This window comes from Rhinatrema bivittatum, chromosome 3, assembly GCF_901001135.1.
Source record: "Rhinatrema bivittatum chromosome 3, aRhiBiv1.1, whole genome shotgun sequence".
NCBI lineage: Eukaryota > Metazoa > Chordata > Amphibia > Gymnophiona > Rhinatrematidae > Rhinatrema > Rhinatrema bivittatum.
This window is the reverse complement of record NC_042617.1, coordinates 362,042,417-362,070,013: the sequence shown is the minus strand read 5'-3', so window position 1 is coordinate 362,070,013 and position 27,597 is coordinate 362,042,417. Positions and strand designations below refer to the sequence as shown.

Here is a 27,597-nt window from a genome sequence, read left to right as displayed (position 1 = left end):
CCACAGTGAAGAACATTGCCCCTCTCCCAGGGACAACCAGAGGGAAGTCAGCCATCCCAACTCTTGGCCCTGAACAGGTCCCCTATAAAAAGGGTCCACACACTGGGGAAAGAGTGGGATAGAAGAGCTAGCCAGGGTTACTTCCTTCCCCAAATACTTTACAAATTCTTTTATGGCCCCAGCCATACAGGATAGGTACCCTGGGAGAGAGTATTTTTATTTTATTTTTTTAACAGTTTTTATTGACCGCCATTTAGTTAAAGCTTTCACAATGGTTTACAAATTTTAGGAAAATAAATACATCATTTTGGGTAATAACAACATTAAAATACATAAAATACAAATACAATCTTAAAACAGGTTATTATCAATAAGAATAAAACAGGTAAAAGATAAAAGCACTAAAACTGTATTCATGCACTATTATTCATCTATACTGTATGCCCTTTTAAATAACCATGTTTTCAGGTTTCGCTTAAATATCTTAAAATCTGACTATAGTCTTAGTTCAGTTGGCATTTCGTTCCAGTGTTTAGGGCCTGCTAATGATATAGCTCTCTCACGAACTGATGTTAATTTGGCTGTGTTGACTGAGGGAATGGACAATAATCCCTTGTTTGCCGATCTTAAGTTTCTTTGCAGCATATGAAGACTTATTGCTGCTTTCAGCCAATCGTTGTTTTCTCCAAAGATCACTTTATGTAAATTACATAAGGTCTTAAACTGTATATGTGATTCTATTGGAAGCCAATGTAGTGCCATTAATACCGGCGTTATATGTTCATCTCTTCTTTTTCCCATTAATACTCTTGCTGCACTGTTCTGCAGCAATTGTAGTGGCCTGAGTGTCGATGCCGGGAGCCCCAAAAGCAGAGTATTGCAGTAATCAGAAACCCTTACTAAAGTAATCAGAAACCCTTACTAAAAAAACCCAATCTGGACCCAGCCAACCCAGCAAATTTCCGCCCCATCGCAAACCTACCTTTTATAGCTAAAATAATGGAAAAACTTGTCAACTTCCGTCTCACCGACTACTTGGACTCCCACAATATCTTATACCCTTCTCAATTCGGTTTCAGGAAACGCCTAAACACAGAATCCCTCCTTCTTTCTTTAACGGACACCATCCTGATGGGCCTTGACAAGGGACAATCTTACCTCCTAGCCCTACTCGATATTTCTGCGGCGTTTGACACGGTAAATCACGACATCCTCATCAGCCGTCTAATGGAAATAGGCATCTCTGGCTCTGCACTGCTCTGGTTTAAATCCTTTCTGAACAACAGGCACTACAAAGTTAAAATAAACGACAAAGAATCCCACCCCGTCCCATCAAAACAAGGAGTACCACAGGGCTCTTCTCTGTCCCCTACCCTGTTTAACATATACCTACTTCCTTTATGCCAGCTGCTCAATAGCCTCAACCTCACCCATTTTATATACGCAGACGATGTGCAAATCATAATCCCCATCTCGGACCCCATCTCCTCAACTCTAAATTTCTGGAACGACTGCCTACATGCCATCAACCAGCTTCTCACGAATCTCAACCTGGTCCTAAATACGTCCAAAACGGAACTCCTGGTTATCTCCCCTAGCGATAACCACCCCTTCACTAATAACACAATAACCCCACTAGCAAGCCATGTCAGAGACCTTGGGGCCACCCTTGACTCCAGAATGAATTTCAAAAAATTCATTAACGCTACAACTAAAGAATGTTTCTTCAAGCTACAGGTCCTGAAGCATCTAAGACCGCTCTTACACTTCCAGGATTTCCGTTCTGTGCTTCAAGCAATACTGTTTTCAAAGATTGACTATTGCAACGCTCTTCTACTCGGTCTCCCCGCCTCTTCGACCAAACCTCTACAGATGCTGCAAAACGCAGCAGCCAGGATCCTTACAAACACACGGCGCAAGGACCACATCACACCTATCCTAAAAATCTTACATTGGCTTCCTATTCAACATAGAATACTGTTCAAAGCTCTCACTATCATCCACAAATCGGTCTACCAACAATCCTCTCTCCAACTCACCTTCCCTCTGGAACTACTTACATCTTCAAGACCAATAAGAACTGCCTACAAAAGTAAGCTCAAGGCCCCTCCCAACAAATCATCAGTTCACAACTCCATCCACAAGCGAGCTTTTTCAACAGCAGGTCCCCTACATTGGAATTCGCTTCCTCAAGACTTACGCCAGGAACAATGCCATTTAACCTTCAGAAAAAAACTTAAAACCTGGCTGTTCACACAAGCCTATCGTTGAAGGATTCCATATTAACCAACTCTCTCTCACCCTCCAACCCACCCTTCTCCCTCCCCGCACTCCCAAACTTTTTTCACTTTTTCCCTTTTCCACTCGCAACCTCAACCCACCCTTTTCCCTCACCCCCGCCACTCCTCCCATCTGACATAACATGTATATTCCAGCTGTATATATTCCATATATATATATTTCCATGTATATTTCCGCTGATTATAATCCATGTTTTCTGTATTATTAATTTATTGTTTTATGTTAATTTATAGTTTGTAATTTTGTTAACTTATTGTTCAATTACTTAATTCTGTCCTATCTTCCGACATCCATGTTTTTACTCTCCCTGTTTTAATGTAACTTCTCTTTTCCACTTATACGTTAATTGATTTTTCCCCTTGTTCTAATGTAAACCGGTACGATAAGACCTGGTCTTGAGTGTCGGTATAGTAAAAGAAGTTAAATAAAATAAATAAAAAATAATCAGTACCAGTGAAAATTAAAGACTGTAAAATTGTCCTAAAATCATTTTGTTTTAAAAATGGTTTTAGTCTCTTCAATGTCATCAATTTAAAATATCCATCTTTTACTTTCTTTGATATATGGTTTTTAAAACTCAGATCTGATTCTAAAATAACACTAGGATACACAATTAACTTTTCAAAGTCAAAACTATTCCCAACTGGCTAAGAATAATGGTGGAATGCCATTCTGTGTTCAATGTGGTGATGGAGCAACTTCAATATTTATTGTTTTTGTACACTTTTGTATATCCACCAATTCTCACACTATTAATGCATTACAGGTGTGTATGTTTTAATATATCAAAAATAATTATTGAAAAAAATTATTTTAGCCTTGGGGAGGCAGGGGTAGAGTGCTAACACTGAAAACTGTAAATCCTGAGAATGCTGAAGAAGAAATATTTGTTCCTACAATGAATAAAATTCTACCTAGCAACTTGTCCAAGCTGTAAATAATACAGAGACGCCTTATTTTTTTCCTTCTTATCCCACTGACAAATGCTCCTGGCCGGCGAGCTGCCCAAGCTCAGCACAATATTTCTTTCCCCTTTTCAGGACGTCTAGTTTCATTCACTGGGAAACCTAGAAGGGATTTAAATTCCATTCCGGAAGTTCACCCTTAACACACTGCACGCCGGGGATTGAAGTTCCATCCTTCCAGCAGAGGCTCAACACCTGGTGTGAAGTTTTGCGGTTAAAACTACAAATCCCGGTGGGCGTCAGAGCTAAGGCGCATGTGCAGCGGTGACCAACTTTTGAACCGGTGGCGTCGATACTGACGCCATATTGGAAAAAACAGAGTCACAAAGCGCTGAGGAGAGCGAGAGTCAGTGCTTCTCTGTTCCGGCCTTAAGGAAATCTCTCTTCATCCGTCACCTGGGAGACGTTTAACCGGCAGTAGGGCGGCGCGTCCACATTTTGCGAGATTCTGGGCTCCCACTGGAGAAAGTGAGGAGCAGCAACAACCGCACAGCCTATCAGCGCGAGCCCGGCTCTGGCGCGGCCCGTGGACCCGGTTGAAGCGGCCGTTGCTCAGGGGAGGCCTCGCTCCGGCTCCGTGGATTGGGATTGAAACGGCCGCTCCTCCTCCTCCTCCTCGAGGTCATGGCTTGCGGCGCTACGCTGAAAAGGACTCTGGAGTTCGATCCGCTACTGAGCCAGGCGTCCCCCAAGCGCCGGAGATGCGCGCCCCTGTCCGCGCCCAGCGCCGCCGCTTCCTCCCCGCAGAAGAGCCTCCGCATGGAGCCCTCGCCCTTCGGCGACGTGTCCTCGCGGCTCACGGCCGGTGGGTAGCGGGAGGGAGGGGCCGCGGGGCTTTCCCCGTTGTTGGTTTTGTGCTGCAGGAGAGTTCTCGCCTCCTGTCCCTTATTCGCGGCCCGTCTGTTTCTAAGATGCCGGGCGGAAATCCTCCCGAGACCGATGTGCTGCTGTCTTGCCTGTTTGGTTTCACTTCTTTGTTTTTTGTTTTGTTTTGTTTTTTTGTTAATAAGTACAATGGAAGCAATGAATTCGGGACTAGCCTGATCTCAGACTCCCTCCCCATGTCCCGTCTGTTTTACTTTTGTAGCTCTTGGGATGTTAGGCAATTTGGTATCTTCTTGGTACATTTTATTAAATAGCCCCCACCCCAATCACTAACAAAACGTGAGAGGTGCCTGGGAAACCCCACTGCCAAGGAGGGGGGGGGGGGGAAGCAAGTATTGGGTCACTGATGGGAAGGAAGAGAGGGGAAACGTCAAGGATTAAACAACTTAAAAGCGTAAATCGGTGTATTCGACGTTAGTTGGTGGTTTTATTTAGTTTTTAGGAAAAGCTTAAGACTGTTTTGTTAATGTTTTTACTATAAATTGGCAATGAACTTGGGCTATGAAGTGTGTGTTTACAAATGAGTCTGGTTGAGAATTTAAAAGGCTGCAGGAGGTGTGACTTGAAGCACAATCAGCTGTTACTGACATATCCAGTTCATCTACTTCCCCTAATGCCCCGATGGTGTCTTCTTACAGATGCATCTTATTTGTGTTGTAGCTATGAAATTTGGTATAATTTCTTTCAGGCCGATTCAGTACAGTGCGCTCCACTTAACCTGTCATTGGACGCGAGTTTTCCCTTACCCCTTATTCAGTAAGGGGCGGAAAAAGCACGTCCAACCTGCCGAACCTAATAGCGCCCTCAACATGCAAATGCATGTTGAAGGCCCTATTAGGTATGCCCGCGCGATTCAGAAAGTAAAATGTGCAGCCAAGCCGCACATTTTACTTTCAGAAATTAGCGCCTACCAATGTCTTCCTGCACCGGGAAAGTGCACAGAAAAGCAGTAAAAACTGCTTTTCTGTGCACCCTCCGACTTAATATCATGGCGATATTAAGTCGGAGGCCCTGAAGGGTAAAAAAGAAAATTTGAAGTTGGCCAGCGACTGTTGGGTCGAAAACCGGACGCTCAATTTTGCCAGCGTCCGGTTTCCGGGCCCATAGCTGTCAGCGGGCTTGAGAACCGATGCCGGCAAAATTGAGCGTCGGCTGTCAAACCCGCTGACAGCCACTGCTTCGGGCCAAAAGGAGGCGCTAGGGACGCGCTAGTGTCCCTAGCATCTCCTTTTGCTCGTTTCTACCGCCGGGCCTAATTTAAATACTGCATCGCGCGCACAGGCGAGTGGGCATTCGGCCGCTCTCCCGTGGACTTTACTGAATCGGCCTGTTAACAAAATATCGTATATTGCTATTTTTGTCGGTTGCCTTTATGATGAATGAGTATGGCAAAACAGCTTTTCAGACTTAAAGTACATTAATTTATTGTACATTAGTGGGCTTGTTTTGTATGTAAAGGGCCCCTTGTAGTGTTGCATTGTCACACCACACTAATGTGCATATTATAACATTTTTACATACAGTTTGCAGACTAACCTGACACTTCATGTGTCAGCTCACAGCATCACAATACATGATCCATTATTTAGTCCTTTTTCAACTAGAGCTTATATAGGCCGATGAAATAATGGTGTACAAAAAACGGGCGCTCATGGTTGATCCCCTGCTTTCCTAATGCAAGCCCATCCATCTCTCCCAGGAGTGCAAAACAGTAGGCAAATGAGCTGCTGCATTAAAAAGTAGATGATAGTGAAAATTGTGCATCCCTAGCGCCTCCTTAGCATCGGGCAGCCAGGAGAAGTGACTGTATGCGGATTACGAAAACGGACCCTCAATTTTGCGAGTGTCCACTTTCCTAACCTGTGCACGACCACTAGTTAGGAAAATGGACATTCATTAATTGTTTTCCTAACCTGACCGCCGGAAGACTTTTTAAAAATTTTTACCTTTTTCTGTTCCTCCAACTAGATATAGCCACAATATTAAGTCTGAGGAACTACAGAAAAGTAGTATTTTTTTTTTCCTTTTCTGTTAACTTTAGGGGCTCCTTAAGACTTAATGCCTGTTCCGGGACAGGCGTTAATTTTTGAGAGTAAAAATGTGTGTCAAGCACAAATTTATTTTTTACATAAGTGGATAATAGCAAATAGCCTCATCAACATAAATTTACATGTGATGAGTGCTATTAGCTATGCGCATTTTGGACATGCTGATCCCCCTTATTGCATAAGCGGTTATGGACGTATGTCCAACCGCGCGTTAACCAGTGTGCTTGCCCGAGCGCACGGTTTTGCATCTGCCTGAAAATGTGTTCTAGTCAGGTTTGGGTCTAACGACGTAAATACAGTAAATCTAAGGAAGTAGTTATAGTTTAATAGGAGTGCAGCAAATAGACAAAGGGCAATCATAAGAACATAAACAAGTGCCATGCTGGGTCAGACCAAGGGTCCATCAAGCCCAGCATCCTGTTTCCAACAGAGGCCAAACCAGGCCACAAGAACCTGGCAGTTACCCAAACACTAAGAAGATCCCATGCTACTGATGCTATTAATAGCAGTGGCTATTCCCTAAGTAAACTTGATTAATAGCTATTAATGGACTTCTCCTCCAAGAACTTATCCAAACCTTTTTTGAACCCAGCTACACTAACTGCACTATCCACATCCTCTGGCAACAAATTCCAGAGCTTTATTGTGCGTTGAGTGAAAAAGAATTTTCTCAGATTAGTCTTAAATGTGCTACTTGCTAACTTCATGGAATTTCCACTAGTCCTTCTATTATTCGAAAGTGTAAATAACCAATTCACATCTACTCATTCAAGATCTCTCATGATCTTAAAGACCTCTATCATATCTCCCCTCAGCCGTCTCTTCTCCAAGCTGAACAGCCCTAACCTCTTCAGCCTTTCCTCATAGGGGAGCTGTTCCATCCCCTTTATCATTTTGGTTGCCCTTCTCTGTACCTTCTCCATCGCAACTATATCATTTTTGAGATGCGGCAACCAGAATTATACACAGAATTCAAGGTGCGGTCTCACCATGGAGCGATATATAGGAATTATGACATTTTACGTTTTATTAACCATTCCCTTCCTAATAATTCCTAACATTGTTGCTTTTTTGACTACTGCAGCACACTGAGCTGAAGATTTTAAAGTATTATCCACTATGATGCCTAGATCTTTTTCCTGGGTGGTAGCTCCTAATATGGAACCTAACATCGTGTAACTACAGCAAGGGTTATTTTTCCCTATATGCAACACCTCACACTTGTCCACATTAAATTTCATCTGCCATTTGGATGCCCAATCTTCCAGTCTTGCAAGGTCCTCCCGTAATGTATCACAATCCACTTGTGATTTAACTACTCTGAATAATTTTGTATCGTTTGCAAATTTGATAACCTCACTCGTCGTATTCCTTTCCAGATCATTTATATATATATATATATATATATATATATATATTGAAAAGCACCGGTCCAAGTACAGATCCCTGAAGCACTCCACTGTTTACCCTTTTCCACTGAGAAAATTGACCATTTAATCCTACTCTGTTTCCTGTCTTTTATCCAGTTTGAAATCCATGAAAGGACATCGTCGCCTATCCCATGACATTGTAGTTTTCCTAGAAGCCTCTCATGAGGGACTTTGTCAAACACCTTCTGAAAATTCAAATATACTACATCTACCGTTCACCTTTATCCACATGTTTATTAACACCTTCAAAAAAATGAAGCAGATTTGTTAGGCAAGACTTCCCTTGAATAAATCCATGTTGACTGTGTTCCATTAAACCATGTGTTTCTATATGCTCTACAATTTTGATTTTGAGAATAGTTTCCACTATTTTTCCTGGAACTGAAGTCAGACTCACTGGTCTATAGTTACTCGGATTGCCCCATAAGAAACTTCTGGGCAGACTGGATGAAGTATTTGGGCTTTTGTTGCTGCTGTTACTGTGTTATATTAATTGGAGAACCCATTGGATAAACTCAACAAAGGCCTTTTTTTCACCTAATTGAAGGCTTCGTCAAGGGAATATTTCATGCTAAGTGCTTGCAAAGAGAAACGCTGTAACGTTTCTTAAACAGAAAATCACTTAAACTATACACAGCGGTACAGTGTAGATAACCAAATGATTTGTAGACTTAGCTGAGTGCCAGATGGTTAGAACTCATGATCGTTTTCAAGCTGAAATACTGAATTTAAAGTTTTCAAACCACATGGAGTGGATATCAACTGTTCAGTGGCTTATAGTTACTTCTCTGTATTTAAATGAATGTCTTTGCAAGCCTCCAGCGTGGTAACACATGGTGTGTCTATAATATTTTTGTAATCTATGGGTTAAAAAATGTAGTATTCTTTCCCTTAATAGCAAACTGATTCAGCATCTGATTAAATGTCTTAATAATGAAGCGTATGTTGCCAACAGGATTTCTTTCCTTATTTAGCATTAAATGATACCCTTTACTAGTGTGAGTTCCAGTATATTGTGTGTATATATGTTTGTGTATACCTGCACACACAGTACAAGTATGTTTCAGAAATCATTATAGTGTCTGAAGGATGCCTACTAAAATGGTCACTGTTCTTGATTGTAAAGCGTATGGGGGACAGGCTTAAAAATTTAAAGATGTATACCCTAGAGCAGTGGTTCTCATCCTTTTTTTCTATTGGGTCACACCTGACTGACAGTTCTCACCTGCATGATGTACTGACAAAAGACCCATCACGGGGCTAAATGTAAACATATACTCTGCAATCACCAGACACACCCCCCCCCTCCAACAATGGGTGCAGAGCAGAACTAGGACATTCCCTGTACAATTCACCATACTAAAAAGATATTTCTGGTATCATCTCACTAACAGCAATATAAACTCTCCCTATTAACAGGCACAATAGCCCTACTTATGAAAAGACAGCAATTTAGTACCAATGCATGCCATAATGAGAAAACAGAATAAATAAGACTAAAGCAAATGGATCCATGCTCGTAAAATACCTCACCTTGTTCACTCTCACAGAAGTGTCCTTCAAGTATAAAAAGACTACAAATTTCAAATATGGAGGCAGAAATTGGAATGGAAGCCCAGAAAAGCCACTCTGCATGCAACGCAAAACTGGAGAAATGGAAACACAACTTAGAAATGAAGACAGAAAGGGACCAAATGGTCCATCTAGTCTGCCTAGGTTCTGCAATAATGGGCACACATTAATCTGCACAGTTACACCTCTGTTATGGAATGCACCCAAACAGTAACAACTCTACCTATGAAAAGACAATGCTACAAATATTTAAACACAAATACATCTTCTATTAGGAAAACAGAGCAAGCCAAGCTGCTATAGAACCCTACACAGAAACTAAAAGCTTGCAGAATACCCTTACCTGCATCACACAGACAGACCCTCACCAAATACAGAATAAAGTGACCATAAAGTTAATGTTTTTGTTTTTCCATTGTTGCACTGCAAACACCGTATGGCTTCTTAATGTTTTCAGTTCAGTTTTTGTTTGCAGATTTCTATTTATTCATTCCTCAAGAAATATAAAATAATTCTAAAACTATACTAATAAAATAAATGTTTCAAAACTGATAAATAACATCCAATCATTAAAAACTTATAACAATTATTAAAAACACTCCAAACACAAAATATTTCAAACAGCAGACACATCACTTAATACCCTATAATTAAAATGGCAATCAGGAAAAATAAACTTATAAAGCCACCTTTACTTACCCTGTCCAGCAACTCATCTATGCCTTTTTCTTGCAGGCCAATAGTACACACCAGAAGCAGCAATGGCTGCTGAATCTCTGTCCTCATGGTCCTCTTCCTTAGGACCCTTGACCAATCTCTCTGTCTCACACACATACACAGTTTCTGTTTCTGACACCAGTCCCTCACTCTGTCACACATGAGTCACCTCCCTAATCAGTCTCTCTCTCTCGCACATGCCTTCTCTCTCTTACTTAAACACATAGTCTGAATCATACACACTCTCTCACACACACATATGCTGGCTCACTCTCTCTCTCTCTCACTCACCCCCTCCTCCCAAGCACACATGGCAGCTGCAGCACGAGGCATCCTGAATCTGAACTGGGCACCTGAGAGAGGCAGCCAGTGTGCTTGTGAGGAAGTCATAAGAAACTCTCTCAACCCACCTTAAAGGACCAGTCTAGGTAGCTGGCCTAGTCCTTTAGGATCAACACTGCAAGGGATTCTGGTCCAGAGGAGTTCCCTTTAACCAGGGATTAAGTTGGCAGGGCAAAGAGAGCTTGGGGAAGTCCTGGGAAGCAGTAAGAGACTGCATATTGCAAGGACCTTCCCTAACTAAAGGTTTGTGGATACCTGCACTAAACTTCTGAAGTGAAAGCGCACTGAAATCACAGCCAGAGTCTACTTGGTTTCTCTGGCTGTTGTCAAACCATTCGCTGCTTGAACTAACATAGTGCTGCTATTAAAGAAGAGTTGTGACAGGCTGGGAACTGCAGCAAGAGTGACTCCCCCGGCTCTACAGTGCTAAGAAGGCTGCACTCTGCTGTTTTCCTGTGCCACAGTCATCACGATGCAGAGCAGAGGGGCAGTTAGCTGAAAATGTGGCTGTGAGGATTTTCTGCCTCGGGGCTGTTGGAGAAATCCGGTAATCAGCTGCTCCAGGTCTGTGGCGGTGAAGGACTGCCTCAGAAAGGAAAAGAGGGAAGGAGTCTTGGGGCACTTGATCTCTGCAGCAGCATCATGACCCTTTCTCCTAGGACAAGCAGGATGGTAGTCCTCATATGTGGGTGACATCATCCAGTGGAGCCTGGCACGGAAATCTTTTGTCAAAGTTTCTAGAAGCTTTGACCAGCACACTGAGCATGCCCAGCATGCTGCTATCTGAGCATCCATGCGAGGTCCCCCCTTCAATCTCTTCTTTTCCGTGGTGCAGTTGCCTTGCAGTTTGTGGAGCTCCTCTAGTTTCTTATTTTTTCTCGACAGTATCTGGTCTTTTCCTGGTTTTTCCTCGTTAGGTCCCCCTTCGCGTTCCGTGCCTCCTCGGTGTGGTAGGTTGTTGTCCTTTTCACTTTTGCGGTCGATTCCTGACTCATCTCATGGTGACCACTGATCATCGACCTCACGCTGGGTGTGGTTTTTTTATGGCGTCGACCGGTTTTCGTCGGTGCCCCCAGTGCCTGCCGACCAAGTCCATCATGGATCTGCATGAGATTTGCATCCTTTGCCTGGGGGCCTCGCATGATATCCGTGTGTGTCATCTGTGTGACCAGATGACTCCCAGAGACTATCGGGTGCGCCTCGATAAGATGGAGAAACGTCAGTTCTTCAAAGTCTGTTCCTCCCACTCCTGCGTCAGAGCCCTTGACACTGAGAGGTCGTGGAGGAGCCTCTTGATACTCTCCTTCTCGCCAGCTCTTCAAAGGATCACAGGAATGGTGACAGATCCTCGGTGACTTCACTGCTCTCCCAGACATCAAATGGAGAGCTGCGGAGAGGGCTGGAGGGGGTCAGAGAGAAGGAATGGGCTAGATAAGGGTGAACATCTGGGAGATGTAAGAAGGGATCAGCTAGAAGGGAGAATGTTAAGAGAGGTGGTTCTTTGGAGGGGTGGAAGTTGAGAGAGAAGATCAACTGGAGAGCAGTAAGAATGAGTGTGAAGTTGGAGGGTAACCACACCCTTACTAATTTGTTTTGGCTGTCTGGTGTCGTGTGAATTTTCAAGTGCTAAAATGGGGTTACATTGGCTAAAAGTGTGAGAAGCCCAGTTCTAGGGCAGCGATTCGCAACCAGTGTCACCAAGCACTGGCAGGTGTTCTGGGCACTTCCTGGTCTCCTGCTACTAACATCCTGTTGTCCTAGGAGAACACCTGTTACAGGTAAGCAACTGCGCTTTCTCCTACGACAAGCAGGATGGTAGTCTTCAAATGTGGGTGAATACCAAGCTCGACTGTCCCTGTTAAATAGGAAAGACCAACAGCGACCAAACAAGATGCCAACGGGCATCTCCGCAGCTCTCCTTTTGATCCTTTCTCACCACAAGTCCTTCTTATAACAGCCAACTGATCCTCTCATTCCTTCCCTCTCCCTTTCATCCCCCAGTTGATCTTCTGTCATTCCCCTGATCCAACCATAATATATTACCTGTCTTGCATCTGATCCCTTTCTTCAAACAACCCCTTCTCTAAACATCCCTCTGACTTTCCTGATGGTGAGGAGAGAGGATCAGTGGTAAACTCCACTGGCCCATGCACACACAGCCCTCCCTTCCCCCTCATGTCTGGTTCCAAGCATAACGGTGATCTGCAAGCAGCAGCAGCATTAGTAATGAAAGTCATGCAAGCTTGAGAGCCAGGGCAAGCTCACAGACTCTGCAGTGGCTCTAAACCTTCCTTATTCAGGGTTTCCTGTTACCACAAACTCATGCAAGGGTAGGGCTGCTGCAGGGCCTGTGAATATGTTCTGGTTCACAGGAGTTCCATGCTAACTTATACTACTGCTGTTGCCAGCTGAGGCACTTGTGACCCTTGTGACCCATTTGAGGTTCTGACCCACATTTTGGGAAGCCCTGTCCTAGATGACAGTCGAGATGGGGAAAATATGATAAAGACTTTTAAATACCTCAGGAGTATTAATACAAAGGAGGCAGGTCTCTTTCAGTGGAAAGGAGAACAAGGGATTATTTGAGGAGAAAATGGGTAGATTGAGAAGTAATCTAAGGAAGAATTTCTTTATAGAGAGGGTGGCAGATGCATGGAACAGCCTCTCAATTGAGGTGGTGGAGACAAAGTGTCTGAATTCAAGAAAGTATGGGACAAGCACAGGGATCTCTGAGGTAGTGGTAGGGATTGTAGAGCTGAACAATTCTGTGGATGGGTAGACTAGATAGGCCATATCTTTTTCTACCATCCTATTTCGTGAATATGTATTAGCAGGGGTGGCAGGTATGAATGTATTTTCTCTTAATTTTGTTGATTGCACTGGTTGCCAATGGTGTGGAGTAGTGGTTCCTATACCTGACCTAGGGTTATGGAAGATAGTTTAAAACCCTCACAATTTAAGATTCTCCACTCAAACACCATTTAGTATCTGTGCATTTTTGAAAATCTATACTTCATGCAGATCTCTGTGCTCACAGGACAATTTTCTGGAGACCTCTTCCTCGAGAGTTACCCACTTGTATGAAAGTAGGGATCATTCTTTTGCCATGGCAAACCTGAAAATATGGAATGAACTACTTGACATACTTGAGGGCTGAGTCTGATCTTTAAGGGTTATTGTAAGTTTTATTAAATGTGGCATTTGCCATTTTGCAGGCTCAGCTGACTAGTACAGTATATACAGTAGGTGGTTGAGGTGTTTCTATTCTACTGTATTTTAGTACATAACATAAGAAATAGCCATACTGGCTCAGACCAAGGGTCTATCAAGCCCTGCATCCTGTTTTGTTTTTTTTTTTGTTTTTTTTTTATAGAATTTTAACCATCAATACAGGTATATTATTAAGAAAAATACAAATACATTTTTGCAGTTACCTTAGTATCGCATTGTACCAAAGTTACATAATACAAGAAATAGTTCTATTGCAAATCATGCTAGTCCAAACTGCAAAATTTACTATGTAATATTAATGAAACGAAAGACAATTCCTACCATGGGCGATCAAAAAAGGAAATATAATCATAATAGAAAATAATGGAACTAGAGATATTAGTGTTACATTTCACTTAATCATACCATAATCAAGAAAGTTCCTAATTTGAATTCACCAGGGGTCTAGAGTCTAAATAAATTACATAACTGGTCAGGTTCAAAGTATACATTTTTAACACCCTGTCTATTCACTATACATTGGCATGGGAACCTAAGACTACACTTCGCTCCCATACCAACTAATTCGTCTCGCATCAGAAGAAACATTTTCCTTCTTTCCTGAGTGGAACGTGTAATATCTGGAAAGACCCATATGGACTGACCAAAAAAAAGTGATTTCCTGTTACAGAAGAAAGCTTTAAGTATCATTTCTCCATCTTGGGCAAATACACATTGTATAAACAAGGTTCCTCTCTTACTAATTTTTACTTCCATAGATGTTTCTAGGAATTGTGTTAAGTCTAGCTCTGGTTCAGGTAAACATTCTTTAGATGCTGTCACAACCGTCTTAATCATATATATTTTAGCTAATGTAGGCATCAACTCTTTAGGAATTCTTAACACTTCCAATAAATACTTTTTAAACATTTCCAGAGGAGATACCTTTTCAAATATTGGAAAATTAAGAATACGAAGATTTAAATACCTAATGGAATTTTCTATATTTTCCAATTTTCTTTGCTGTATCATATCAGATTTAATCAATTGTACTTAATTATTTTGCAAAGCAATAACTTTCTGATCTAATTCAGCTATATTTTTCGTATTCAAGGTAATATTAGATTCCATAGGCTGAATTTTCCCCACCAAGCTAGAAGTAACATCTACCAGAGAGGACCTCGATTTTTCTAATACCATTATTGCAGTCCATATAGAGTCCATTGTGACTTCAGTAGGCTTAGGAATAGCTGGGCGTAGCAAATTAAACTCAGATCCTTGGTTTTCAATAGGACTTCTTAATTCCCCCGATGTTCCTATTTTCTCTCTAGGAGTAGAGGCTTTTACCACAAGGGGAGTTAAAACTCCTTCCCCCTGTGTTAGGCCCTCCGTGAATCCCACTGCTCCGGATTCCGGGAATAATACTTCTGAGGGAAAAGGGGGGGGGGGGGGGTAGACGGAGCTCCGGGACTTAAGGTGACTTGTGTGTCCGGTGAACATTCCAGCCGCTCCTCTGGATTGAGCGCCAAGGACTGCGTCGGAGTTGTAGTAATCACTGCTGGAAGCATGAACCCCTCGATTTTTGGTTGTAGGGCATCCGAGGAAGGGATACCAGTCTCTAGCTCCCTAATCCTCGCTTTCCTTTTGGAATGTGGCATAGGTACTTTGACTTAGGAAATTCACTCAGGAGATCTTCAAGTATCTCTAGGACCATTAACTACTTATTGTAAGGAATTGCCTGACGGGGGTATTCAGAGAGTAGGAAAGAGAATTAACTATTAAGAAATCTTATACTCACAAAAATCTGTTTATTAGAAGAGGAGGATCAAATCTTCAGCTCTGTTTCAGACAAAGCCGCGCGCCCCTTTGGGGCCGCAAGAAGGGGCGGTTTTAAAGCCTACCGTCCCCTTCAGATGACGTCAGCGACAAGTTCGTATCGGGCCGGGAATAAACCTCACCCTTCGTCAGCTGCAGATAACAGATGCCGTGATTGCAATCCTCCTCAGGGTCTCTCTCCTCTCTCCTTCCCCTGAGTCTGGTCGCAAGAAGGGGCGGTTTAAAGCCTACCGTCCCTTCAGATGACATCAGCGGCAAGTTCATATCGGGCCGGGAATAAACCTCACCCTCCGTCAGCTGCAGATAACAGGTGCCATGATTGCGATCCTCCTCAGGGTCTCTCTCCTCTCTCCTTCCCCCCCCATCCTGTTTTTAATAGTGGCCAATCCAGGCCACAAGTACCCAAACTCTAAGTAGATCCCATGCTACTGATGCCAGTAATAGCAATGGCTATTCTGTAAGACAACTTTATTAAAAGGAGTTAATGGACTTCTCCTCCATGAACTTATCCAAACCTTTTTTAAACCCAGCTATGTTAACTGCACTAACCATATCCTCTGGCAACACATTCCAGAACTTGTGTGTTGAGTGAAAAGAATTTTCTCCAATTAGTTTTAAATGTGCTACTTGCTAACTTCATGGAGTGCCCCATAGTCCTTCTATTATCCGAAAACGTAAATAACCGATTCACATTTACCCGTTCTAGACCTCTATCCCCCTCAGCCGGCTCTTCTCCAAGCTAAACAGCCCTAACCTCTTTAGCCTTTACTCACATGAGAGCTGTTCCATCCCCTTTTATCATTTTGGTCGCCCTTCTCTATTGCAACTATATCTTTTTTGAGATGATGTGACCAGAATTGTACACAGTACTCAAGATGCGGTCTCACCATGGAGCGATACAGAGGCATTATGATATTTTCCATTTTATTCACCATTCCCTTCCTAATAATTCCTAAAATTCTGTTTGTTTTTTTGACTGCTGCAGCACATTGAGCTGATGATTTCAATGTATTATCTGCTATGATGCTTAGATCTTTTTCCTGTGTGGTGGTTCCTAACAGGAAACACTAACATTGTGTAACTACAGCATGGATTATTTTTTCCTATATGCATCACCTTGCACTTGTCCACATTAAATTTCATCTGCCATTTTGGATGCCCAATCTTCCAGTCTTGCAAGGTCCTCCCGTAATGTATCACAGTCCGCTTGTGATTTAACTACTCTGAATAATTTTGTATCCTCTGCAAATTTGATTACCTCACTCATATTCCTTTCCAGATCATTTATAAATATATTGAAAAGCACCGGTCCAAGTACAGATCCCTGAGGCACTCAACTGTTTACCCTTTTCCACTGAGAAAATTGGCCATTTATCCTACTCTGTTTCCTGTCTTTCAACCAGTTTGTAATCCACAAAAGAACACCGCCTCCTATCCCATGAGTTTTTAGTTTCCTTAGAATCCTTTCATGAGGGACTTTTTATCAGACGCCTTCTGAAAATCCAAATGCACTACATCTACTGGCTTACCTTTATCCACATGTTTATTAACCCCTTCAAAAAAAATGAAGCAGATTTGTGAGGCAAGTCTTGCCTTGGGTAAATCCATGCTGACTGTGTTCCATTAAACCATTTCTTTCTATATGCTCTGTGATTTTGATCTTTAGAATAGTTTCCACTATTTTTCCCGGCACTGAAGTCAGGCTCACTGGTCTATAGTTTCCTGAATCACCCCTGGAGCCCTTTTTAAATATGGGGGTTACATTGGTCTTCAGGTACAATGGATGATTTTAATGATAGGTTACAAATTTTAACTAATAGATCTGAAATTTCATTTTTGAGTTCCTTCAGAAAGCTGGGGTGCATACCATCCAGTCCAGGTAATTTGCTACTCTTTTAGCTTGCCAATCTGGCCTACTCATCTTCCAGATTCACAGTGATTTGGTTCAGTTCATATGAATCATCACCCTTGAAAATAATCTCTGGAACTGGTATCTCACCAACATCCTGATTAGTAAACACAAAAGCAAAGAATACATTTAGTCTTTCTGCAATGGCTTTATCTTCCCTAAGGAGACCCTTTATCCCCCTTGGTCATCTAACGGTCTAACAGAGTTCCTCACAAGTTTCTTGCTTCGGATATATTTTTAAAAGTTTTTATTATGAGTTTTTGCCTCTATGGCCAACTTCATTTCAAATTCTATCTTAGCCTGTCTTATCAGTGTGTCACACTTAACTTGACAGTGCTTATGCTTTTTCATATTTTCTTCAGATAGATCCTTCTTCCAATTTTTGATGGATTTTTTTTTATTAAAATAGCCTCTTTCACCTCACCTTTTAACCATACCGGTAATTTATTTTGCCTTCCTTCCACCTTTCTTAATGCATGGAATACATCTGTTCTGTGCTTCTAAGATTGTAGTTTTAAACAATGTCCCCACCTGTTGTATACTTTTAACTTTTTCAGGTGCACCTTTCAGTTTTTTTTTCTAAATATTTTCCTCATTTTATCAAAGTTTCCCTTTTGAAATTTTAGTTTTAGAGCTGTATATTTACATATTGTCCCTCCTTCTAGTCATTAGTTCAAATTTGATCATATTATGCTATTGCCAAGTGGCTCCACCATCATTACCTCTCACCAAATCCTGCATAACAGTGACATCAGAAAACATGTGTGAAATATAGATAATAGATTCAGGACTTTGTACAGTTAAACTTTATTAGGGTAACCCTCAGGATAGTTCAATGAATCCTAGTGTTAAGATGTTTTTTTTTTTTAATATACCTATTAGGACAATATGTAGTCACAACTAGATACTGCCATATAACGTCTACTGTACCCAGCTAAGCTTCCATAAGAATAAGAAAAAATCGCTTAGATCTTACTCTGGCCAAAAGGTTGGTATCAGGGATGCCTCAGTCGTCTCTTCTGGTTCTTCTTTTTTTCCTTTTGCTACTGTTTAACTCGAAGCATCATGTATAGTTCTCCAAAGACAAGCAGGATGGTAGTCCACTCCTCACACATCAGATTGAGCCCCAATGTGGAAAACGTATGTCAGAGTTTCTAGAACTTTGACTAGGCACACTGAACATGCCCAGCATTCTCTATAATATGCGCCCACGTGAGGTCCCTTGTAAGCTTCATGGTGTGATTGAGCTCACTTTGCTGTTTTTTGTCTTGTGGAAAACATTTTGCTCTGTACCATCCCATACTGTCCCTAGTAGGGTTTTCAGTGTTTCAGATAAGTTTCCTTTTGTGGTTGATTTCCCCCCCGTGGTGGCAGTGCCTTAGTATCCACCGCAGTCGCTTTAGACTTTGCGGCCCTTTTGTTTCACCTTATCATGGCCACGTCCGGTTTTCAACTGCCCCTAGTGCCTGAGGACCATGTCTATTGCTGATCCTTCTAAGGTGTGTACGTTCTGCCTGGGGGGCATCGCATGACATCCGGGGTTGCAGCTTGTGCATCCAGATGACTCCGAAGGGACGTTGGCTTCGACTCGACAAGATGGACCAGCTCTTCGGGTTGAGGAAGTCCGAGGCATCGGCGGCATTGAAGGACCTTGGAGCTGCACCGATGGACACCATGCCATTGACATCGGCGGGACCATCGGTACTGTTGATGTAGCCGGTGGATAGGGGCACTGGCGACTAACCATTGTTTATCTCCTCCGGGCTGACGACACCGGGTTGATCACTTTTGACTTTGGCACTAGGGAAAGGCCAGGCCGCGCATCGAGGGAAGCTTAAGAAGCATTGGCACTGGTCCCCGTTGATGCATGGTGCTGGATGCGGGGATGCACCGGCTTTTGCTGCAGTGCCCTGGAATTAACCCGTGGCGAGGAGAGCCCATCCTCTATCGATGCTTGGAGACTGTGATGGTCTCCACTGGTCCTGTTGCCAGTCACCAAATCCCCCTTGTGGGTCTGAAGATGTGGTCACCCCTCATTCCAGTTGGTGCTGGCATTAGCAATGTTTGAGGGGGTGCTGCAGGACCTTTGGTCCTATGGCACTGGAGCTGGTGCCACCTGCCCTTGTACTGCTTCTGGAGAAGCTCAGTGTGCTCATTGGTGCGTTACCAACCCAGTTGGCATTTGGTTCCTGGGACAACATCGGTGCCCAGTGGGGTTCCGAGGCCTTCCCCTACAGATACGGTGGTCGTTGCTGGTTCCTCTGAGGAGGAAGATCTACCAAGGCTGGCAGAGACAGAAAGGCCTGTAGCCTCCCCGTCCAGTTTACCGGTGCCCTCACCTCCAGATGTAGACAGAGCACCTAGGGCCCTATACCCTGTAGCGTGCAGTGAGGATGGAAGGTCCCTATGACCCCTGGGGGGATGATCTGACACAGTCCTCCGAGGTCTCTAATGGTTTCCTGTCAGAGCCTTCTCCTATAGACAAACAAAGGAAGTCTCCGTCTGAGGGCTTAACCTTCGCATAGTTTGTGAGGGTGATGGCAGAGGCCATCCCTTTTCAACTTTTGATAGAGGAGGATGCCAGGGACAAAATGCATGAGATCCTCCAGTTTATGGAGCCTCCTAAGGAGGTCAATGCCGGTCCCAGTACACAAGATCCTTAAGGAGTTGCTGCTAAGCATATGGGAACACCCCCTCGCAGTGCCTCCCGTTAATAAGAAAGCAAATGGGATCTAACTTGTCCAGAAGGCTGCCAGATTCGATAAGTGTCAGCTGCCCCACCAGTTGGTGGTGGTCGAATCCGCTCTCGAGGGTCAAGCGCTCTCTGACCCATTCCTTGTTGACCCCGGGGAAGGGCCACAGAGTGATACACTCTTGTGCCATGCTTATTGCCCACAACTCTGCTTACCAGCTCTACATGAGCCAGTACTTGCGGGACATCTGGAAGCAGGTGCAGGAAGTAGCTGAGCAGCTGCCTCAACAACAGAAAGACACTTATCACTGATGCACAAGGGTCTGGAGTGCAGAAAACACTAGGTCCGTGCGACCTACAATGTTTTCAAGACTGCATCAAGAGTGTCTGTAGTGGGAATCGGCGCCTGCAGAATGGCATGCTGTGTACCTCTGATCTCTGCCTGGATGTACAGGAAAGACTCACTGAAGTGCCATGCACTGGAGATAATCTCTTTGGGGATAGGGTGAGGGATGCTATGGCCCAGCTGCATGACCACCATGAAAACCTCCAGCAACTCCCCACTAGTACTCCAGACCCATGGTTCTCATCCAGGAGACCGTCGACTGGGGCCAAGGAAGTCTTTCACAAGAGGAAGTACTATCCTCCACCTCCTCAATCCCCTCAACACCATCAGAGTTCCATGGCTGTTCCAGGCAGCAGAGAGCCCCATAACTCCATTCAGCTCCCTAAGTCAACTCCGGGAACAGGGTTTTGACTGGGCCATAGGGATCTTAAGCCAGTTGCCTGAACCTGGGATGATGCACCCTTCGGTCAGGGGCAGGCTGTGCTTCTTTGCGAACCAGTGGTCCAGTGTAACCTCAGACCAGTAGGTTCTGTCCATCGTCTGTCAGGGGTACCAATTAAATATATTGGGTATCCCGCCAAATTGTCCTCCGTGTCTGCATTGGGGGCCGGTAGCGCATCAGGAGGTACTACAAGCAGAGCTCTCCTCCTTTTAATGGCCAGGGCAGTCGAGCCCATACCACCAGGGCAAAGAGAGCGGGGATTCTTATCCTTCCTAATTCCAAACAGAACAGAAGGACTCCATCCCATCCTTAACCTATGGGCCTTGAACAGGTTTCTAAAAAAAAAAAAAAAAAAAAAAAGAAAAGTTCAAGATGGTTTCCCTGGGCACCTAGATCCCCCTTTTGCAAAAAGGGGACTGGCTGTGATACCTTGACCTAAAGGATGCATACACTCATGAGATCTTCTCCAGTTACAGGAAGTATCTCCGATTTATGGTGGGAAGACAGCACTTCCAGTACCGTGTGTGACTATTCAGGCTCATGTTTGCCCCACTGGTCTTCACAAAATGCTTCACCATGGTGGTGGCACACCTCCGCAGAGTGGGAGTGCATGTCGTCCTGTATCTAGACAATTGACTGGTCAAGAGTACATCTCAGGCAGGGACCATCAGGTCCATACGCTTGACCATTCGGGTATTGGAGTCTCTAGGGTTTATTTTCAACTACCCAAAGTCACATCTCAGCCCTTCACCTCAGTTGGTCTTCATAGAAGCCCTGCCAGACATGGCTCAGGCCAAGAACTTTCTGCCCTGCCAGCGGGCGGTTGCCATGGCGACCATTGTGGCAGAGATTCTACAGAGCCAGCAGATATCGGCTTGGCATATGTTGAGGCTTTTGGGCCATATAGCCGCAACCGTCCATGTTACTCCCTTGGAACGTTTTCACATCCACAGAGGCCAATGGATCCCGAGGTCACGGTGGTGCCAGGCCACTCAGAGTCTCCAGGATTGTATCAGAGTCACCCCGTCTCTCTGAGACTCATTGTTCTGGTGGTGGGTACTTTCCAATCTGGAACAGGGGATCTTGTTTCGGAATCTCCCCACTCAAATTGTTCTAACTATGGATGCGTCTACCCTGAGGTGGGGATCGCATGTAGATGGTGTCTGCACCCAGTGTCTTTGGTCCACTCAGGAACATTTCTGTCAAATCAACTTTCTGGAGCTTTCGGTGATCATTTATGCGCTATAGGCTTTCAGAGATAGGCTGTCCATCAAAGTTGTCCTGATCCAGATCGACAACCAGGTAGCCATGTGGTATGTGAACAAGCAGGGAGGCATGGGGTCATACCTCCTGTGTCAGGAAACGGTCCAGATCTGGTCGTGGGCCCTGTCCTACAGGATGGTGCTCGGGGCCTTGTACCTGGCAGGGACAAAGAATATGGATGTGGACATGCTGAGTTGAGCCTTCAGACCCCTGGCCCAGTGGGTAGCAAATCTGATATTCTGCCTCTGGAGAGTCCAGATATAGTTCTGTTCATGACTCCCTTCAACAGGAAGGTCCTTGGTTCTGCTCCCTGTACAGGTCAGGCTGCAATCCAACCTCGTACGCCCTTACCTGTCATTGGGGCAAGGGTCTTCTGTATGCATATCCTCTGATTCCCTTAGTGGCAAAGACTCTTTTTTTTTTTTGAAACTTTTGAGGACCGAGGGACGGTGATCCTTATGGCTCCTCATTGGCCGAGACAGGTCTGGTTTCCACTCCTGCAGGCTTTGTCCATCCAGAAACCAATCAGTCTGGGGACTTCCCCAGAACTTATCATGCAAGATCAAGGCAGGCTGTGGAATACCATCCTCCAGGCCCTGTCACTCGCAGCCTAGATATTGAGCGGTTGATTCTGCAGCCAATTGATCTTTCAGAAGATGTCTCGGGTCCTGATGACTTCTAGAAAGCCTTCTGCTAGAAAGTCCTATGGACTGAAGTGGAGGAGGTTTTCCGAGTGAGCAGAGGCCCTAGATCCTGCCCCCCACAAAAACTGCTTTATTACCTTCCTCACCTATTGGAGGCTGGCTTGAAAATGAACCCCGTTAAAGTTCATCTGAGTGCAATTGGCACATACACCATGGTATAGATGGTACGCCCATCTCTGTACAGCCTGCTGTGTCGGTACATCAACTTGGTGTAAGCTCAGCTGATGAAAACTCATTTTGAGCTGCTGTGCATCTGTGACCTGAAGTACCTGGCTTGGAAGGTCATATTTTAGGTGGTAGGGTCAGCACAGTGACTTATCCACCTTATACAAAATTGTATCACGATAGGGTGATCTTGCGTATGTACCCTAAGTTCCTGCCTAAGTTGGTGATGGAGTTCCATTTTAACTAGTCAATTGTCCTGTCAATATTCTTTCCCAGGCACCAAGGCGAACGAGCACTGTTCAATTTGGACTGCAAGTGAGTCTTAGCCTTCTATCTGGAGCAGACAGAAGCCCATAGACAGTCTGCCCAACTTTTTGTTTCTTTTGAAAAGAATAGGTTGGGCGTTGCCAATGTCAAACAGACTATATCCAGTTGACTAGCAGATTGCATCTCCTTCTGTAATGCCCAGGCAGGGCTGCATCTTGGGGGTCATGTCAAGGCTCATTCTGTCAGTCAAGGCAGCATCGGTGGCCCACTTGCAATCAGTTCCCACAGAGGAGATCTGCAAGGCTGCAACGTGGAGTTCTCTCCATACATTCACATCACATTACTGTCTGGATAGGGATGGTTAATGTGACAGTAGGCTCGGCCAGTTTGTCCTTCGGAACCTGTTTGAGGTGTAGAACCCAACTCTCTCAACCCTAGGGCCCGTTGTTTAGGTTCAGGCTGTCTCCCCCAGGCTGGCACCTGGTTAGTTGTCTGTTGGTCCCCTTTTGTGTTGGGAGGAGCCTGTAGCTATAGATTTACCCATGTGTGAGGACTGCCATCCTGCTTGTCCTCTGAGAACACCTGTTACAGGTAAGCAACTCTGCTTAATTTTTAGATGGAAAAGGAGCACACTTTGGATGGATAGTTGTTACACATGTGCTGCTGAGGAGTAGGATTCTTTGTCCCTGCTTATGGTAGGCATCCCCCATATATCTGCATGCCTGGCCAAGTTTTCTTCTTGGCTCAGTTTGTTACTTTTCTGTGGGTGCAACAGTTCCCTCATTTTGTGTGCAAAACTTGGTAATGGACAATTTCAGAGATATAATCTGTGCAGGGAGACAGTTCACAATCATAAGTGTTTTATTATGCAATGTCATTTTAATATTATTTGCTGTACACCAGTTCTCTAAATGGGCGGTATAAAATATGAGACAAATAAATGGCCTACTTACTATAGACTTAAATAGAATATAGTAGTATCATTTTTCAGTGTAGAAGTATCTGTTGGCAAACACCCTGTCTTTAGCAGGGGTTGAGTTTTGGCACAGAGCATCTGAGAGGCTGATTTCTTAGCTAGATGTACTAGATGTTTTGCTGCAATCCAGCTAAGCTGTAGCACGAACTCTAAGACAAAACCCTGCAAAAATTGCTCAGAACCTGTATAGCAAACCTGTCATTCCAAAACAGCACCAACTCCCAGAACTTAAGCAGCAACAACCATATATGAGAAGGGAACACTTCAAATACACCACCAAACCATAAAAGCCCAGTACACCTCCAAGAGTTTTGGTTTTTTTTTGTTTTGTCTTTCTCCTTTTGTACACTACAATCTTGTGTAGAAGAGCATACAACATCTCCACTTAGTCCTTCCAGCACCCATCTTTCCCATGCCTAACCACAAGGCTTTTATAATGGCTAGCAATACTGTTATGGCCGTTGCCCAAGCATTTGGCCTTCTAGGTCCCTCCCCTGAGTAGCCTGCCAGACAGAACTGGCTACATGAGTGCCAAAACAGCATTAGAGTTAATTCTTAACCGTTAACATCCTTTCAAAATAATTAGTATTGGATTTTAAAAAGTTGGATGTAAAAGGGGCGTTCATGATTGAGGGCCCACTCTCATAACGCGCCTAGCCACCTCTCCTGGACGGACGATGCATTGTTTAACAGAGGGATCGTGCTAAAAGGCGCTAGGGATAATTTTGCATCCCTAATGCCGCCTCTGCATTGGGTGCTCAGGCAAGCTGGCTGTCGGTGTCGGCTGGGAAAATGGACACTCCATGGGAGCACCCGTGTTCCCCCGCCATTGGCACAAGATAACAGCACAAGATACACAGCGTGGACCATCTATCTTGTGCGTCTATATTGGGCGCTCAGAATTTTTTTCCCCCAAGACTTTTTTTTTTTTTTTTTAACTTCAATCTGTTTTTGTGGTTCCTCTTACTTAGTATCGCGATACTAAGTGGAGGAATCTCAGAAAGCAGGAATATTTCATTTTCCAGTGAGCCTTTGAGCGTGGCATACCCCTTCTGCCAGCCCCAAGCTGATGTAAAATTTGCTGCGTTACAATGGGCGCATTGGTCATACGGGAAATTTTTTGAATCATGAGGATTAGCTAATAGCCTCATCTACATGGAATTTACATGTGATGAGCACTATTAGCTGTGCGCTTGATTGGACGTGCTTTTGGACACGCTAATCCCCGTTTTGAATTGGGGTTATGAACGTACATCCAGTTGCGTGTTAAGCTTTGTGCTGGCTGCAGTACACAGTGTTGCATCGGCCTGTAAATGTTTCAAAGTTATCGTTCACCATAGCAATTAGTTTTTTCCTGAGTCAGTGACAGAAATCAAATTCTTGAAAAAGGTCTACATTAACAATTTTGCAGTAAATACCTATCTTTTCTAAGAATTTGTTTGCACATTGTACTGACCTACATGTTGTTCCTTTTTATCAAGAAATCTATTGCTGCTTTTTGTTTGTCAAATTATGACCTGTGTGCCAGATAGTTCTTTTACCCTAGTACATTGACTGCCTGCTTAAAGGCAATTTTAATTTTTTGGAGCATTATGGCCTGTGTGAATGGCAAGAGCACAGCTGGGTGGAGGAGCAGGAGAACAAATGCCTCTCAAGTACTCAGTAAAAATGGCACACGCTCTATTAAGGTTCCTGAATTCATTCTTAACAGCTCTTGAAATGCATACTGAAAGAATCCTCCACTTGCACAAAGAATTAAAATAAATCCAAGATTTAAACTCTAAATCCTTTATAGTCCAACTGCACTGATTCTTATAATTCTTAAATTTGTATGTATTAAAATGTAAGATAATTCAAACATTACATATTGAAGCGATAGTTCCTAATTAGATCTTATTTCCCGTCGATAGCAGGCTGAACTAGCCGTGCTATATGGGAGACATCCACGGCGACCTCTAGGCAGAGCTTCCTCAGGAAAATACGCAGTTTTACCTCTGTGCGGCTGCACGGTTCCCTTCCCAAGGGAATCAGGACCCCCTCTTACTCAGTGGTTTTTTTCCACGTGCCATTTGTACGCAGAGTCTCTCCTCAGCGTTTTTCTATTCAGTCTTTTCGGACCGTTTTTTTGTCTTTTTGATTGCCGTTATGGCACCGAAACCCTCCGGCTTTAAATATTGCCAGTGTGGGAAAATTATGTCCCTCACAGACGGACATAATTATTGTTGTTTATGCCTGGGGCCAGACAACGACCAGTCCTCTTGCGGGGACTGTGGTCGCATGTCTGCCTGGGCCCAAAGGCAGCATGCCGAGAAAATCGCGTGCCTCCGGACCGACTCGGGCTCCTATGCCCAACGCGGGATCGCTCCACAAATTCTTCACCCGGACCGGGCAAGGCCAAACAAAAGTCAAAATCAAAGCAGGCATCTTCCCTGGGCCCTCATGGCAAACCCCAGGGATAAAGTATCACCCCGATCTTCTTGAACCCCCCCCTCTCGAAGAGCCCTATACATTGGCATCGGGAGATGCGGCAAAAAAAGTAAAATCCAGCAGGCTTGCGTCGAAAAAGGATGGCTGGGACAAGTCCTCCCAGGCCAAGGATAAAGTATTCGGAGCACATCGATCCAGCGCGCCGCATAAATCGAGACATGCCATCCATTGGTCGATGCCAACACAACTGCTCAACGCACCCCAAATGCGCTGGAAGCGCATGACGCAGTCGACACTCCCCGGCCATACGACGCATCGCTCGACACATTCCAGAGACTTGACACATTCACGAAGGGACTCGACGCATGCACCACCTCGCGACTCACCGATCCCTACAGCGGAGCCCGCTGGACAGGGAGCACTGCTGTTCTGAGTCCCCTCGGCTCTTCCCCCATCTAGAAGCTCATCGGGGCTCAGGAGCAGTTTATTTAGGGATGTCCTCAGTCTCTAGAAGAAAGAGCCTATCACCTCAACTGCAAGTGCCTCTCATATAAAGGCTCAGGCCTTCCCCCATTATACAACTGTCCAACCAGGGTGGGCGAAAAACCCAGGAGGACATCTTGAGAGCAGCACTGCCTATACGACCTAGGCCACTTAGCCTTCAGCCTCCCCAGACTGGGAGCCTTACATCTCAAGCCATGCTGCATATATCAGAGGCTCTATCTACTTTCTTTACTGATCTAGAATCAAAGGTCTTGGGAATGGTGCCTCCGGCCCTCTCCTCCAATTTTGCTTCCTGTCGCTCCGTCGACTCAACCCCGGAGCCTAGTTGATCCAACATCCCCGGCCTCTCCAGAGTCACAGAGCTCGGACTCACCTATTTCTCCACCTTCTTCCCCGGGATCCTGCACGGGCTTCCCATTGGACCCACCAGAAGAACCTTGGGAACCTTATTCTCCGCCCGAGGACCTTTCCGATGTGAAATTCATTGAAAAGTTGGGATCCCTCCTGAAGGTAGAGATGGGGAAGATACTGGACCCTAGATCAGACGTACTAGGGTTCTTGAGAATTTTTGACATCCCTCCTGACCCGACAGCGCT

General features: G+C 44.3%; 1 protein-coding gene across 1 annotated transcript in view; it reads left to right on the top strand.

Moving 5' to 3' along the window:
- The first annotated feature begins 3,524 nt into the window (after nucleotides 1-3,524).
- Nucleotides 3,525-27,597, top strand: part of LOC115087830 (akirin-2-like) — a 61,919-nt gene continuing 37,846 nt past the window's right edge. Inside the window, exon 1 of the mRNA XM_029595433.1 lies at nucleotides 3,525-4,071. Within this exon, the coding sequence (XP_029451293.1) occupies nucleotides 3,891-4,071 (181 nt within the window). The 5' untranslated portion in view covers nucleotides 3,525-3,890. The remainder of the gene's footprint in view (nucleotides 4,072-27,597) is intronic.